The 17,482-nt window shown below is 46.4% G+C and overlaps 1 protein-coding gene across 2 annotated transcripts; it reads left to right on the top strand.

Moving 5' to 3' along the window:
- The first annotated feature begins 431 nt into the window (after nt 1-431).
- TEKT1 (tektin 1) lies at nt 432-16,212 on the top strand. 2 transcript variants are annotated; one of them, XM_086359552.1, is made up of 8 exons: nt 432-564; nt 2,521-2,727; nt 4,239-4,404; nt 7,245-7,373; nt 7,907-8,050; nt 10,336-10,558; nt 14,951-15,147; nt 15,958-16,212. In XM_086359552.1, the coding sequence occupies exons 2-8, from the start codon at nt 2,538-2,540 to the stop codon at nt 16,163-16,165; spliced, it is 1,257 nt and encodes a 418-aa protein (XP_086215678.1). In that variant the 5' UTR covers nt 432-564; nt 2,521-2,537; the 3' UTR covers nt 16,166-16,212. The 2 variants fall into 2 exon arrangements, with proteins under 2 accessions (XP_086215678.1, XP_086215679.1); XM_086359553.1 differs by lacking the exon at nt 4,239-4,404.
- Nucleotides 16,213-17,482: the final 1,270 nt, after the last annotated feature.

A 17,482-nucleotide genomic window follows, 5' to 3' on the forward strand; every position in this document is an offset into this window, starting at 1 on the left:
GTTTGTGGTTTAAGTGGTCCCAGGCCGGCCTGCACCCACTCCAGTGTTCTTGCCTGGAGAATCCCAGGGACGGGGAGCCTGGTGGGCTGCCGTCTATGGGGTCGCACAGAGTTGGATACGACTGAAGCGACTTAGCAGCAGCAGCAGGCCGGCCTGCGGCTGCGAGGACCTGGAGGCATCGTCCAGCCCAATTTCGCGGTCCATCTGGGGAGACCCAGTGCGGCCCGAGGTGGCCCAGCCCTCAGCAGGACCAGTCGCAGGCCTCCTGAATCCCAGGTTGGTGTCCCGCATCTTCGCTGTAGATATCTATCTGGCCAGAGCCCTCCCAAGCCACATCGCCAAGTCCCTAGCGCAGACGAAAAGACAACACGCGCGCCTGCGCAAAGCCTTCCGGAGTAAACGCAGCTTCGCAGAAGACCCCACCCCTCTTTGCCCTGGTGACGCGTTACCGGTTGCCATAGAGCCTGAGCTGTTTACGTCCCATTTCTTCAAAGGCCCTGAGCTCCCGCTGGAGTAAGGAGGCTCCTATCCCCAAGTTGTGAAGTAATTCTTTGTGGCGCTGAGGTAAGTAAGCCTCGGCCCCACCACACCAACTTTTTTTTTTTTCCCAATGCCTTGTGCCCATTGAAATCAGCCAACATTTAGGTTTAATTTCGACCTCATTTAGCCCTAATTTCGATTTCTCTGGGAGCTGCTCAGACTTATCCAGAAATCTGGGGTTAAATGTTGAGCCCCACACTCGGACAAAATTAGTAGAGGCCATTGGATGGACTGGATTAGGAGACTCATGTTGTCAGAGGGGGCCCGAGGCCTGAGACTCAGCCTGGTCAAGACCTGACTTCAGTTCCAACCTTCAGAAATTCAGAAGCCTTTAAGGGCAGGCACTCATATGTTTTGGGTGAGGATAGGGCTTCCCAGTGGAGAAGGCGATGGCACCCCACTCCAGTACTCTTGCCTGGAAAATCCCATGGACGGAGGAGCCTGGTAGGCTGCAGTCCATGGGGTTTCGAAGAGTCGGACACGACTGAGCGACTTCACTTTGATTTTTTGCTTTCATGCATTGGAGAAGGGAATGGCAACCCACTCCAGTGTTCTTGCCTGGAGAATCCCAGGGACGGGGAGCCTGGTGGGCTGCCGTCTATGGGGTCTCATAGAGTCGGACACGACTGAAGCGACTTAGCCGCAGCAGCAGCAGGGCTTCCCAGGTGGCACTAGTGGTGAAGAATCCACCTGCCAATGGAGAAGACGTAAGATCAAGGGTTCAGTCCCTGGGTTGGGAAGATCCCCTAGAGGACAGCATGCAACCCACTCCAGTATTCTTGCCTGGAGAATCCCATGGTAGAGGAGCCTGGTGGGCTACAGTCCATAGAGTCGCAATTTAGCACACATGCACGTGGCTGGGGGCAAATTTCAACCCTGTCTGAGGAAGACAGGTCTCACAGGCAGAGCTGTGTGCAGATGTATGTGTGTGTGTGTGTTAGTCACTCAGTCGTATCTGACTCTTTGTGACCCCATGGACTGCAGCCTGCCAGGCTCCTCTGTCCATGGGATTCTCCAGGCGAGAATACTAGACTGGGTTGCCATTCCCTTCTCCAGGGGATCTTCCCAACCCAGGGATTGAACCGAGGTCTCCTGCTTTGCAGGTGGATTCTTTATCATCTGAGCCATCAGGGAAGCCCACTGTGTGCAGAGGAGGAAGAGACATACTCCTCTATCTGTTGCTGCTGGCCTCTGCCTGCTACCTCTTCATGGGTTCCTCTTCTTGTTCTCTCCTGCTCTCTGTCCTGGGAAACTTTTGTTTCTGTTATCTGCTGAATAGGCTCAGTACCCAGTTGTCAGTTTACAGATGTCACATTTGCCCTTTTTGTTTTTAGAAAACACACCTGGATTCATCTGTTAGGTAATACTAAAATAGAACACTGCCCTATGACCTAGCAATTCAAATGAGTTCTAAAAATGCATGCATGTGTTCACCAATATACACATTCTGTCTAAATGTGAATATCCATAGCATTCTCATAATAACCCCAAACCGAAAACTCAAATATCCATAAACAGTAAAAAAAAAATGAGAGAGAGAGAGATAAATTGTGGTATAATGGTATACTACACAGCAATGAGAATGAACAAACTACAACTATATGAACAATACTGATAAACTTTACAAACATAATGCTGTTTGTTAAGAAGTCAGATAAAAGAGTGTATAGGAAAAAAGAGTACTTAGGGATTCTACATTAAGTTCAAAAATATCAAAACTAATGTATAGTGTTAAAAATTGGAATAGTGGTTACTGTGTGGGGCTGGGGTGAAGAATAGTGGCCAGAGCAAGGCATGAGGTGCTAGTAATGTTTATTTCTTGATCTGGGTGCTGGATATACTGAGTTTTTCATTTTGTGTACCGATTATGGCTTGGGCACTCTTTAGTACGAATGTCACACTTTAATAAAAACTGACATTAAAAACAAGACAATTTGCTTTTAGTGAACCTAAAAAAAAAAAAAATCTACTTTTGAGCAGGACTTTGGAAACTTCAAATGGCCAAACTACTACAACAGCCACCCAAGTTCTTGCGCGCAGAGTGGCAAATTGCTAACAAAAACCAGTACCACAGAGCAGAAGCCCAAAGGTCCCGGTCTGAATGCCTGGTAGCAGAAAGCCAGAGACTTGTGGATGAAATTGAAAAGACCACAAGAAAATCTCAAAGCGATGTGAATAAGAAACTAGGTAAGATAACACACGTGCTATGTTTGTAAACATGTTTGCATGATACTGTATTGTCTTTAGCATTTCCTATTCAGGAGTGGCAGTGTATTATCTTGAAATATTAGAGAGAAACATGTATTCTCCAGATTCTGTCTTTAAGTTCATTGCCCTAAGAGACATGCTTTTGATGCTTTTGAACTGTGGTGTTAGAGAAGACTCTTGAGAGTCCCTTGGACTGCAAGGAGATCAAACCAGTCAATCCCTAAAGAAATCAACCATGAATATTCATTGGAAGGACTGATGCTGAAGCCGAAGCTCTAGTACTTTGGCCAGCTGATGAGAAGAGCTGACTCATTAGAAAAGACCCTGATGCTAGGAAAGATTGAAGGCAGGAGGAGAAGGGGACAACAGAGGATGAGATGGTTGGATGGCATCACCAACTCAATGGACATGAGTTTGAGCAGGCTCCAGGAGATGGTGAAGGACAGGGAAGCCTTGGCGTGCTGCAGTCCATGGTGTCGCAGAGTCAGACATTACTCATCGACTGAACAACAAGAGACGTGGTAACCCAGTCTGATTTGCAGTCATCCATCAGTCATTCTTTTATTGATTTGATATATATCTGTTGAGCATCTAAGAGCATCCATGGACTAAGCCCTATGGATATCACAGGGATATCAGAGCCTCTGTTTTAAGGGGCTCTCAGATTGAGGAGAAAGATACAAAAATTGTTAGTCAGAATATAACTAGATAGGTGCTGTGGGAAGGGGTACAGAAGTGAAGGTGGAGTAGATGCTAGAGAGTTGGAAAAGACATCCTAAAGAGGAATATTTGTGCTGAGTCTTTTGCTTTTAATATTTATTAACTTTTATTTTTGGCTGTGCTGGGTCTTCGTTGCTGTGCTCCAGCTTTCTCTAGTTGCAGTGAGTAGGGGCTACTCTTTCTTGTGATGTGCAGACTTCTCATTATGATGCCTTCTCTTGTGGAGCCCGGGCTCTAGAGTGCAGGCTCAGTAGCTGTGGCACATGGGCTTAGTTGCTCCAAAACATATGGAATCTTCCCAGACCAGGGATCGAACTCATGTCCCCTGCATTGGCAGGCAGATTCTTTACCACTGGACCAGCAGGGAAATCCTAAGCTGAGTCTTAAAGAAAGAGTAATGCTCTCTTGACAATCCCATTCCCATGAACACAATTTCAAAGTGGTGCCCAGGGACTTTTCAAACAATATACTTTTGTGTCTTTGACAAAATTAAAAATTATTTAAAACAGGGCGCCTTGAGGAATTAGAGTCAATGAGTGTAGAATGATCTTTGGATTACTTTGATGTTGAATATAAGAAGAAATATGTTCTTTTTCCTTCCTTTCTTCCATTCTAATAAACATAAAGATGTATAGATACCCCAAGTAGCACCATTCTGAGAAGGAAAGAAAGTATCTCGGTGGTTTCACAATAGTCTTCAAATTTCTAATCTAAGAGTTGACTGCACTGGGAATAGATTCATCCTGGAGTGACTTCTCTGTGTGCTTCAGAACAGAGACTTGAGGAAGTCAGGTTCTGGAAGAAGGAGTTAGATGACAAACTTGAGCAGCTGGTGTATGCAACTGAAGATCTACTCCTCTATCAGACCAGATTGCAGAAAGCCCTCGAGAGCTTTAAAGAGCCCTTGCACATCACAGAGAAATGCTTGGAATACAGGTAGGAGAGATGGTTCCTCCAATGACTCATCTGGGAAATGAAGTGCTGAGTGGTAAAAACCGACTGTGCTTGGTGGTGAGTTAGAATGAAACAAATAAGCATGTGTTCTTTTAGAGCCTGAAATTATCTCAGCATACTCATGGTGCTGGGCAGCAGAAGGAGCACTGGACTTGGTTCATGTCTAAACTCTGCCCTTAACTAACTTCAATATATGTGAGGACTGGGTTTGGCTGTGGATAATCAGAAAGGGACAAAATAACATTGACCCCTTTTTCCTCTCACATTTAAGGAATCTGGAGCTAGTTCAGAGTTGGCATGGCATGCCACAGTGTCAGGCTTCCAGGCCTTTTTAATCTTGTTCCTCCCTGTGCTTGGTTTTCACTCCCAAGGTTACCTCATGATTCAAGATGCCAACTAGAGTGCCAGCCATTATGTCTACATTCCAACAAGTAGGAATAATTAGGGTTTAGCTTTCACCATTTCTACTTGCGTCTCTGACCAGAGCTTAGTCACATGGCCACACCAATAGAAACTGGGAAATGGTGGTCTTTATTTTGGGCAGACAAAGCAGATACAGTTGTTAGAGGACAAGCCTGCTCGCATACAGAGCTCATGGGAGCACTTCATAATCCAGAGCTGCTGCTGCTAAGTCACTTCAGTCATGTCTGACTCTGTGCGACCCCATAGACGGCAGCCCACCAGGCTCCCCCGTCCCTGGGATTCTCCAGGCAAGAACACTGGAGTGGGTTGCCATTTCCTTCTCCAGTGCATGAAAGTGAAAAGTGAAAGTGAAGTCGCTCAGTCATGCTCGACTCTTCGCAACCCCGTGGACTGCAGCCTACCAGGCTCCTCCGTCCATGGGATTTTCCAGGCAAGCGTACTGGAGTAAGGTGCTATTGCCTTCTCCAGAGAGCACTGTGCTAATGTACCTTTTTACTATAATTTCTCTCATGTAAGTACTATGAGCAGGATGCTCCTCTCTGCTTTGGGGTGATTCTGATTCACAGACCTGATCCCCATAAATCTTCTGGAGCACCATAGCAAGTCTTGTTGCTGCCAGCATAGCCCCCTCCAATCGAGTGCATCGTCTACACTGGCTATTATGTGAACTTTCCCCACTGCAGACCTTTCCAGGTCACTCCCCGGCTTTAAAATCCCTTTTTACCACGCTATGCCCTAACACCTTCAAGATCAAGTACAAATTTCTCAGCTTCAAAAACGAGGTCCATGATGGTTGGGCCCCCAGTGAGCTCTCCATCCGGTCCTGCATGTCATCCCCAACAGGGGGATGCACTTGGGGTGTTGAGCTGCCTGCACTCTGGCTCTGCCCACTCTGTTCCTCCTTCTCAGAAAGCCCTGTTGCCTCAGTGAGCTTCACCAGGACCCTCTGCAGCAACCAGATTTAGAGAGGTGGGAAAGCAAAGGAAGAAGGCGATGGCACCCGACTCCAGTGCTCTTGCTTGGAGAATCCCATGGACGGAGGAGCCTGGTGGGCTGCAGTCCATGGGGTCACGAAGAGTCGAACACAACTGAGCGACTTCACTTTCACTTTTCACTTTCATGCATTGGGGAAGGAAATGGCAACCCACTCCAGTGTTCTTGCCTGGAGAATCCCAGGGACGGGGGAGCCTGGTGGGCTGCCGTCTATGGGGTCGCACAGAGTCGGACACAACTGAAGTGCCTTAGCAACAGCAGCAGCAGCAAAGCAAAGGAAAGTAACAGCTGCTCAAAGAAGGCAACCTCCAGTTGGCTCAATTCCACACCTAAGGGTGATTAGGATGTAGATGTTGCTAAGTGGATTGAGTACTTGCTACTCTGTGCCGGGTCCCATGCTGTCTGCTTTCATATCTCTTTTGCTCCTTGCCACCACCTAGGAAGTACTGATAGTTATACCCATTTCACAGAAGAAGAAACCAAGGCACAGATAAATTATACAATGTGCCTGAGCCCACACAGCTGGTGAGTGATGGAGCCTTCCTCACAAGCACTATCAGGCAGGTGGAAAAGAACAGACTATCAGATGGTGACCGATCAATTTTGGGAGGAAGTGGTTAAAAGCATGTGTAATGCCCAATTCTGTGACTCAGGATCTGTAACCTCTCTGAAACTCAGTTTCCTCACCTGTAATTGAAAGGTTATAGGAGAATGAGTTTTCACATGAAAAGCTCAGTACAGTGTGTGTCTCATGGTAAGTGCTCAGTGACGGAGTACTGTTAATTTTGACATAATTATTATTACTATTATTATAAAGCATCTTTTTCAATTCAACCCTTGTTAAAAAACAGGACTGGGCTCAAGGAAGAAAACATATGTCTTTAAAGTTCTAAGTCAAAAGACAGTCTTTCCAATAAATAGGTAAGAAGGAAAAGCCTTCTGAATTGATGGCGAAATTAAGGCAAAAAAGTCCAGCTGGCATTTTTCAGACCAAGTGACCAATCACTGATTCATTTTTCTTCTTTGTGTTTTGGATATTTTGAAGTCAAATAGATACCAGCTAATGTATATCCCAGTGGCTCAGATGGTGAAGAATCCTCCTGCAATGCAGAAAACCCAGGTTCAATCCCTGAGTTGGGAAGATTCCCCTGGAGAAGGGAATGGCTATCCATTACAGTATGCTTACCTGGGAAATCCCATGAACAGAGGAGCCTGGCAGGCTACAGTCTATGGGGTCACAAAGAGTTAGACACGTCTAAGTGACTAAGACTTTCACTTTCAATGTACATCCCCGTCACATTATCCAGATGGATTGGGTTCAGTTGTCTTGATAGTTTTAAAAGTCAGCAAGTTTTGAGTTGTCTCCCTCCACGCATGGGATGACCGTCCACTTTTCTCCCGGCCAGGGAGAAGCGGGTTGGCATTGACCTGGTCCATGATGAGGTGGAACAGGAGCTGATCAAGGAACATGAGATCATCCGGGGAGTAATGACCCTGCTGACCCGCACCCTGGAGGAGACATGCGAGCAAATCAGGTACTGCCCCCACATCTCCACCGGGGGTATCTAGGAAAAGCTGTGCCCAGCAAGACCATGCTCCCTGGCACAGGAAGAATGGGGTTTAATATCCTACAAGCACTCTGCATGCCCCAAGGTGGCCAGGGAACACTCAGAATGAGACCTGGACAACCTCTCGTGCCTGACAGTTGCTCTCTGGTGGTAGGCTGGGATGTGGCAGAATTTCACCCCTGATTAGAAAGTGGAGGACACTGGAGCCATTTCCTGCCCGGGCTAACCTCTCACAAACAGGATGCCACAGTGGTGACGTCAGAAAAGGCCACAGTTGAAAGGAGGATTTCGAAGTCCAGGCCTGGATACGTTAATTGGTCACCAAGCGTTAATGGGGTGTGTGTGTGTGTGTGTGTGTGTGTTGAGTGGATGAGAGGATTGGAGGAAGTGCCACTGTGTTGCACTAGACTAGCTTCGTTTTCCAGGGTTTCCCAAGAACCTGATGTAGGTGCCACTTGGGCATTCGAGAGGAAGAAACCCAATTTACCTTCTCCCTTCAGGTTAAACCGCTCTGCCAAGTACAATCTTGAAAAGGATTTGAGGGACAAGTTTACAGCCATAACCATTGATGATATCTGCTTCTCACTCAACAACAACTCACCAAACATCAAGTATTCTGAGAACGTCGTGAGGGTTGAACCAAAGTGAGTGAGTCCCTGCTGGCCTGGCCACACTGTCCTCCTCCCCACTGTGTGATGCCCCAGTGCTTCTTGGAGAGGCCAGCAGGACCTAGGACATCATCCTGACCTTAGGCTAGGAGCTGGGAAGAGGCAGGTTTTAGGCGAAGGCAGGCGCTGAGCAGTGACTACCCTATAGGGCCCAGTGGTGCCTCAGTCCTCCAGGCTAGGCCCCACTTTAAGAAAGTCTAATGTAAAAAAGAAATATTTTTTGGCTGTACTTTGTGGGGTGTAGGATTTTAGTTCCTCAACCAGGGCTGGAACCCATGCCCCATGCAGTGGAAACATGGAGTCTTAATCACTGGCCTACCAGGGAAGTCCCTGAAATAAAATCTTAAAACCTCTCAAATTTATTCACTTACCTATTTGCATTTTTAACAAGTAGAAGAATTTGAAAATGTATAAAGAGCAAGTTAATAGTTTCCCTGAGATAGCCAGTGTTTCCTGTATGTTCATACAAACATACATATACACTCATGTACACAAATAGTTTTGTTACAAAAATGAGACTATACTCTTTACCTTTTCTATAACATCTGATTTACATGTTTCAAGTAATATTAGATCACAGACCTAACTCATTCTAATTTTTAAAACATTCTTTTTGAAGTAAAACATACGTACAGAAAACTGCACCAGAATTCCTTTTTTAAAGTAAATCATACATATAGAAAACTGCATAGGAATTTCCTGTTCCAGTGATTGGGATTCAGTGCTTTCACTATCCGGGCCCAGGTTCAACCTCTCTTTTGGGAACTAAGATCCCACAAGCCAAAAAAAAAAAAAGAAACAGAAAAGAAAGAAAATTGCACAAATAATAATCAATGGTTTAATGAATTATCATCATTTTAGTTATCTTTTGCTGTTACCAAGTTACCCCCAAACTTAGCAGCTTTAAAACAACAAGCGTGTTATCTCCCAGCTTCTGTGGGTCAAGAGCCCAGGCATCATTCAGCTGGGCGCCTCTGGCTCACCTCTCTTCAGGTTGTAGTCAACCTGTCAACTGGGACTGCGGTCTCATCTGAAGGCTTGACATGGCAGCTGATCTAAGAGGAAGCAAAAGAGAGAAGGCGTCCAAGAGAGAAGCCATAGTCTTCCTCTTTCAACCTCATCTCAGACATGACCTCTCATCACATATATTCATGAGAAATGAGTCGATGAGTTCATCACACAATTCAAGGGGAAGGCACTGTAGAAAAGTGTGAACACCAGGAGACATGGGGGTCATCAGGGGCCATCCCAGATGGCAAACAGTCTCCACCAACCAGGCCAAGAAATAAAACGTTACCACCAACACCAAAACCTCCACCCCGCCCCTTCTTGATCAATGCCCCCTCTCTCCTCCCCCCAAAAGAACCACATTCCCGGCTTCTAATAGGTTTGTTCTGCCTGCTTCTTCACTTATTAAATAGCATCATATTTTGAATATTGTATATTTTGTCATATATGTAGTATATATATAGTATATGACAAAATATACAACATTCCATAATGTTGAATCTCCCAATTAACATTATTTTGAGACTCCTCAGTGCTATATAAAGCAATTAATTCCTTGTCAAACTAGCAATTGTTTTATTTATAGCATTTCAGTATACACTCATGATTATCCTGTTTTTTTCAGTGTATGATCATCTGTGGGCTTCCCAGGTAGCTCAATGGTAAAGAATCTGCCTACCAATGCAGGATAATGGGTTCGATCCCTGGTCTGGGAAGGTCCCCTGGAGAAGGAAATGGCAAGCCACTCTGGTATTCTTGCCTGGGAAAAACCACATGGACAGAGGAGCCTGGCAGGCTACAGTCCATAGGGTGGCAAAGAGTGGGACACAATTTAGCAGCTGAACACACACTCACATTATAATCTGTGACTACTATAATTTATTTTGATACTTACCTTGACCCTACCTGTGTGATGTTGACCAGGTTACTCCATCTTTATGGACCTGTTTTCCACATCTTTCAAATGGGGGTATGAAAGCCACCTCACTAGGCCAGCGTGAGGATTAAATGAGAGAGTGTCTGTACAGTGCCAGCCCAGTGCCTGGCAGAGAGTAAGTAGATCTCCCTAGAGTGGCAGCTATTGCCACTGACAGGCCGGTGTTCACTCTGCCTAGAGACGGGGAAACGTTCTAGGTGCCTCCATTGGTGGAGGGAGGCCTGACTTCCCACGGTTCCCAGTCACTTGTCCTCCCCCCCACACCCCCACGCCAAGTCCACATATGCTGTGAATGAGTGCGTGGGTCCCGTTTCAGCTCCGTGAGTCTGGAAGACTGGCTGGACTTCTCCAACACCAACGTGGAGAAGGCTGACAAGCAGAGGAACAACTCCCTGACGCTGAAGGCCCTGGTGGACCGAATCCTGTTCCAGACAGCCAGTGACCTGCGCAGGCAGTGTGATGTGGTGGACACCGCCTTCAAGAACGGGCTGAAGGAGACCAAGGACGCCAGGGACAAACTGGCTCTTCATCTGGACAAGGTGAGCTTCCTGGGGGGACTATGGACGAGCTCGTTCAGAGGGTTTCACTCTGGAAAGCTAGAATGGCCTTTAGGGCTTGTGATCCTGGGTGCTAAGGAGTAAATGTCATCCACCTCTCTGTCTTAGCAGCAGGCTTTGGACTTCGGAGGACTGGAGAGGGTCTTGGCGCTGCTCTGGGCCTCCTTTCTCACTCATTGTTGCAAAGAACAGGCTATCTCCCTGCTTCAGGCCTTAGTTCCTCCTCTGTGGAGCATGGAGATGCCCTGTATGCTCTTAGATATTCTTTATGACTCTGAAGTTCTGTGCGTGCATGCACACACGGGTGTAAGTTGCTCAGTCGTGTCCGACTCTTTGCAACCCCATGGACTGTAGCCCACCAGACTCCTCTGTCCATGGGATTCTCCAGGCAAGAATACTGGAGTGGGTTGCCATACCCTCCTCCAGGTGGTCTTCCTGACCCAAGGATCGAACCCACATCTCTAATGTCACCTGCACTGGCGGGCAGGTTCTTTACGCTGCTGGGACTTCTGTGGTGGTCCAGTGGCTAAGACTCTGTGCTCCCAAAGTAGGGGATGCAGGTTCGATCCCTGGTCAGGGAAACCAGATCCCAAGATCCCACAGGTAACAACTAAGACCTGGTGCAGCAAAATAAACCTTTTTTTTTAATTGGCTGCTGCTACTACTAATAGTAACAACAACAATAATAGTAACGATGATAAACATAGCCAAATATAGTCAAGAGGCTTCCTAGTGGAGTAAGAACTTGGTCCAGGCCTCAAAAGATGGATCTGAGATAGGGAGGCAGAGGTTGTTAGGATCCACTGTAAGGAAAAAGGCAAGAGGCCGGTCTTTGCAGAGGCCTGTGAGAAGCCCCGTCCTACCAGAGGAGATCCCTGCAGGAGCTGGGGGCTGTGCGGCTGAGGCCTTGGAAGCCTCATCTGAAATGAGCACCTGGGACTTCCCTGGGGGTCCAGTGGCTCAGACTCTGCACTCCCAATGCAGAGGGCCCGGGTTCCATCCCTGGGCAATGAAATAGATGCTGCCGCAATTAAGAGTTCATGTGCCACAGCTAAAGATCCCACAGGCTGCACCTAAGATCTGGCACAGCCCAGTGAAAATGAAATAAAAATGAAAAGTGATAACTAGCTTTTTAAAAAAATGGTCTGGGCAGGCTGGAATGATGGACTAAAACAAATCAGGTGAGGTTCCCTGCCCTCATCTGGAGATAGGGACCTCGCTCTATGAGAGAAGTCTCCACCTGCATATCGTCTGGTCGGAAACCTCCGTGGTCACGAAGAGACTTGACACACTGAGGAGACGACCTTCAAATTAAAGGGTAGGGTGGCCCCCATTTTTATTTCAGTGACACAATTATTTCCTTATTGAACAAAACGTATTTTAACTCCAGCTATACTTAGAATTTAGTACAAGAATGTTTAATCTAACCCAGGGCTTCAGTTACCTTAATGAGTCAGCAACATTTTTCTATAAAGGGTCAGAAGGTAAATATTTTTGTTTTTGTGGGCCAAGACACAAGATCAAGGATATTACATAGATATTAACATAAGAAAACAAATTTCCACAAATTCTCTATTGGTACAATTAAAAGTATAAATAATTATAACTGGGTGTTGTTTTTACAGGTCTTCTGGTGAGAAGAAAGGGATTGATTCTTTTGGGGGAAAGAAAACAATTGCTTTGTTGGGGTTCAAAGTTAGTATTTTCTACCAAAACTATTGCAGAGGTTCACCTGTTAATGCTGACCTGTAATGATATTTTGTATATTTCATCTTTGAAAGCATCCATTCATTCGGATAGGCACTGCCAAGGAGACATAGCCACCTATGAGCATATGATTTTAATTGAACACGCTCACTGCTTGGAGGACCTTTATAGAATCCTGTTAAATTGTTCTCCTGGTACAGTATTTGCCTTTTAGTACCTCATTACATATCAGATTAATCACTCCCAGTCGAAGGATAGTTAGAAGCTCTTAATTGCACAGTTAAGTGAATTTTGAAGTATGGAAATTTCCTTTGCACTTGCTTTGATGTCCAAAAAAAAAATTTTCCAGAACTTGGAAGAATATTTCTTTGGCAAACGTGTAGGGGAATGGAGGTCTTACTTCATGTTTTAACTTTTGGCAGCAGAAGAAGCAAAGAAAGCAACTTGATTCTACTTGTGACGCAAATCATGTCAGTTGTTGAAATGACTTTATCGCAGCCAGTATTTGAAAGGGCTGTCTTGCCTTGTGATTTTAGGTTGACTCACTTAGAAATATTTTTAAGTGTGCAGCGAAAATGAATTTCTAAAGCCACTCCATGTTTGATAACAGAGGTTGTTCTTGTTCAGAAAAATTTTAATCTTGGCCCCAAGCTAAAATAAACCACAAGAACATTTCACCACTGCTTAACCATTTTACTGCTGAGTAGTATGACAAGTGAGGATAACCAACTTCTATTTCTGACAAAAATTCACAGAAATGAAGACAGTCAAGTCCATGGAAGCCAGTCCAAGTGAACTTCATGGTTCGCTGTTGACGTTATTGGTTCGATAACACATGATAGATCCACATGTCTTCTGCAAAGCACTTTCTAATGAATAACCAGCCACAGTCCTTAAAACGCTGACATTTCCACGAGCTCTGTAAATATGCTCAGCTAAGCCTTTTTGTGCTCAACATGTATCCACATCATCAGCAGCTCTAACACTTAGTAGATTCCACTTCAGGTTGTACTGAGTTCCTGTTTTCTTAACTTTTTGAAAATATCCTCACCTATAATTAGTTCATGCAGTCATTCGTAGAGGCTAATTCTTTACTTCAAACTCAGCGTTGACTCCTTCAATAAATGACACTGAACAGGATCAGAACACCGGCCAACTCACGAAGAGCAGAAGAAAACCATGCAAACTCATGTGCTTTGTGTGCTTTTAATTAACTATAAATGTTGTTCCTTGTGTCCATAACTCTTCGAGCAGCTATCCTTGCAGACTAACAGTCTTAAAAATAATTTATATTCCCTGGACACTCTTTCTCAGCTGCTGCAATCAAACTTGATTTAATTAGCTTACCATCAAGTAAATGGCTTTCCTTACTTGGCTAACACATGAGCCGCTTAGAATCTTATTTTGATAGAACCCTCATTTTCCTTTGTGTGAAGAAATTCTGCAGTGATGAGATACAGTTTTAAATTTCCAGTTTCTCTGATCATTGCTCTCCTATGTGTTGGGAATGTTGTGGTGAATGCTTAGTCTGGTACCGTTGATGTTTAGTGCATTCTTTCAGTACAGCCGTAGTGTCCCTGCATAATAAACACAGTGCTTTGCTCTCCAAGAGACAGACAAAACCTAAACTTCACTCTGCCTTACTAGTGCAACCCATGAAGCCTACTTTTCTTATCTTAACATGATGAGCATGCACTGATAATAAAAATAAAATAAGATGCCACAGTATGGTGATACATGTAGCATTTGGAAAGCTGTCAAGTTATTACCATGTCTTTGGGATTCAGTCTGGACAGAAGCACAAAACAGTGAGAGCATAATGTATACTGTCTGTCGCAACTTAACTCTGCCGCTATAGTTCAAAAGCAGCCATATATCAATGAATGATCATCGCTTAAATTGATGATGAGTCCGTGAGATTCGTTTTATCTACTTTCGTGTATGTTTAGAAATTCCCATGATGCAAAGTTTAAAAAGAAAAAAAAAGGAAGAAATAAAATCTTAAACTAGTTACATATTAATCTAAAAACCCAAGTACCTTGAAGGCATCTTTTGTTGGCACAAAGCCACCATCAGAGAAACAAACAAAACTCAGATTAAACTGCTTACTCCTGTAGCGAGCAGAACTGGTCCTAGTGGGTGGATTGGTAAGGAAACAGGCAGAGGCAGCTTTCATGGTACAAAAGTACAGGATATGTAAGAGACACAGGTTCAGTCTCTGGGCTGGGAAGATCCCCTGGAGGAGGACACAGAAACCCACTCCAGTATTCTTGCCTGGAGAATCCCATGGACAGAGGAGCCTGGCGGGCAGTAGTTCATAGGATTGCAAAGAGTCAGACACAACTGAAGCGACTTAGCACACACACACCAAAGTACATGGGCAGCCTCCAGCCTCTGCTGGGGGCATTCCCCAGGAAATCCACATGTTTGAGAAGGAGATGAGGCAACAATGGCCATCAGTATCCATTCCATGCTTGAGATTCTAAGGCTGGGTGAGTTACCTTATCTACCAGCAGTCACTGCTCTAGGGAAAAGAGACCAGACCTATTCAGGCGGCCTGCATCGGTAGATAATCCGAGGTCCCCTCTTCCTAACCCCCTAAGAGCATCTGCTGTTGAGTTTTAAGGAACACAGCCTGGCCTCACCTACTCTAACCCTTTTTGTAAGGTCATGGAAGAGATCGCCTCCCAGGAGAAGAACATTGTGGTTCTTGAAAAAGCCATCCTCGACCAAGAAGGGCCTGCCAAGGTGGCTCACACACGCCTGGAGACCAGGACACACCGGCCTAACGTGGAGCTGTGTCGAGATGTTGCACAGTACAGGCTGATCAAAGAGGTCGATGAGATCACCCACAATGTTGCAAGGTAAGCAAAGAGCTCCTAGAGGAGGGCATGGCAACTCACGCCAGTATTCTTGCCTGGAGAATCCCACGGACAGAGGAGCCTAACAGAATACAGTCCATGGGGTTGCAGAGAGTCAGACACAACTGAAGTGACTTAACCACTCAGGCAAAAGGCTACTGGGGCTCCATTTAAACCTGGACTGTGAGGCCTTCCCTGGTGGTCCAATGGCTAAGAATCTGCCTTCCAATGCAGGGGACAAGGGTTCGATCCCTATTCGGGGAGCTAAGATCCCACATGCTACAGGGCAACTAAGCCCATGAACAGCAACTATTGAGCCTGAGCATTCTAGAGCCTAAAGCCTTCTCACTCTAGAGCCCACACATAGCAAGCAAGAACCCCTGACACACACACACACACACACACACACACACAACCCTGAACTGTGAGCAGGGCTAGGCAATGTCATCATGGGTGAAGCCAGCTGGGCATAAGGACCTTTGCCCTTTGCATCTATCATGTTTAGGGGTTCCTTTCTAGAGGAACCTACTCCAACCAACTGCTGCCATGCAGGGCACCGACCCAATGTTGACATTTTTCTAAAGGCCAAATCCAGATGTTTAGGTAAATTCTAGTTTTAAATGTCGGAAGTTCACAGGTTTGTCTGCCTTGTGAATCTGGTCCAGGACCACCGATTGGAAATTTCTGTCTTAAAGAGGAGAGAGGAAGCAGACACATCAGTTTGAGTCCAGCACCAAATAGACGAATACACTTTTCCCCCTGAAGCAGTAACATGAAGCCATACATTGTTCCTTCACATTCTTCCTCTTCTAGATTGAAGGAAACACTAGCCCAAGCTCACGTAGAGTTGAAAGGCCTGAATCGCAGGCAGTTGGCCCTGCAGGAGGAGATCCAGATCAAGGAGAACACCATCTACATCGACGAGGTGCTGTGTATGCCCATGAGAAAGTCCATCCCGCCTCGGGACGGGGATGACCACGGGGAGTGGGCGGGGGGCTCCCATCCCGAGGCTGTCTGCTGAATGGAGGATTCTCATTATGCCGTTTCTCATTAAACCGTGTCCTAAAACAGGAGCACAGAACTCTCCTTCCAGGTTGGCAGAACTTCCACGCATCCCACCCAAAACTCTCGGCTGGGTTCCAGGCCTGCTCAGGGCCTCAGATCTGGCTCTATTCTGCTGCAGGTGGTGTGCTGTGGTTGTTCAAGGGTTAAATTCTGTGACTTAGGCTCTTCTTATACTATCATAGGACCTCAGGCCTGGGGGAAGGGTCTGAGGCATCTTAGTTCAGATTTATTTCAGTTGAGGAGCTGGGCTGGCTCCCCTGTTCAGACCATGCCCATCTTACTCAGGAGAAGGTGAATATTTCTCCTGGCTCTCAAGATTCCTTTTCCCTGGAAAATAAGATGGTGATTGCTGACTGAGGTCCCTGATTGGTCTGCAGGATGCATGTTCAGGTCATACGGAACTGAGAGGAGAGGGGAGTGGCGCAACCCTGGGTGAGGAGTCCCCTTCAGACTTACTGACACCTGTGGGCATCTCTCTGGGCCTCTTCCTCCCGCCCCCGCCTTCCTCCAGGTGGTTCAGTGGTTAAGAATCTGCCTTCCAACGCAGGAGACAAGGGTTCAATCCCTGGTCAAGGAACTAAGATTCCCACATGCTGCTGCTGCTAAGTCACTTCAGTCGTGTCCGACTCTGTGCGACTCCATAGACGGCAGCCCACCAGGCCCCACCGTCCCTGGGATTCTCCAGGCAAGAACACTGGAGTGGGTTGCCATTTCTTCCTCCAATGCATGAAAGTGAAAAGTGAAAGTGAAGTCGCCCAGTCATGTCCGACTCTTAGCGACCCCATGGACTGCAGCCTACCAGGCTCCTCCATCCATGGGGTTTTCCAGGCAAGCGTACTGGAGTGGGTGGCCATTGCCTTCTCGGCCCACATGCTGAGGGGCAACTAAGCCCGAGCTCAGTTGAAACTGAGATCAGCTGATAGACTAGGACCTGGGACTCTCTAATGGAATGCTTGCACCTGGACATCTCCCCCAGCAACAGAATACAAAGAAACTATGAGGGACTAAAACTAACCTCATGCACAAAAAGGCCGCAGGCCAACTGCCATTCCTGAGGTGCTGGGAGCAAAAACAGGGTACTGAACGTGATCCTTGCACAGGGGCACCACCGAGTGGCCTGGGCAGACCCCCTGAGTCAGCCCTCTGACCCAACGCACAGACCCGCCCCTGTTGTTAGCCCATTTAAGGAACTAGCTCCTGCATGCCCCCTCGGGGAGGAGCAAGGACACCTGGGGCTTGTTTTCACTCCCTGCTGCTGTAGTTCGAGTCAGAG

The sequence above is a fragment of the Bos grunniens genome, chromosome 19 (genome assembly GCF_055505025.1).
Source record: "Bos grunniens cultivar Pamir isolate PY7600 chromosome 19, Bosgru_T2T1.0, whole genome shotgun sequence".
In the NCBI taxonomy this organism is placed as follows: Eukaryota; Metazoa; Chordata; class Mammalia; order Artiodactyla; family Bovidae; genus Bos; species Bos grunniens.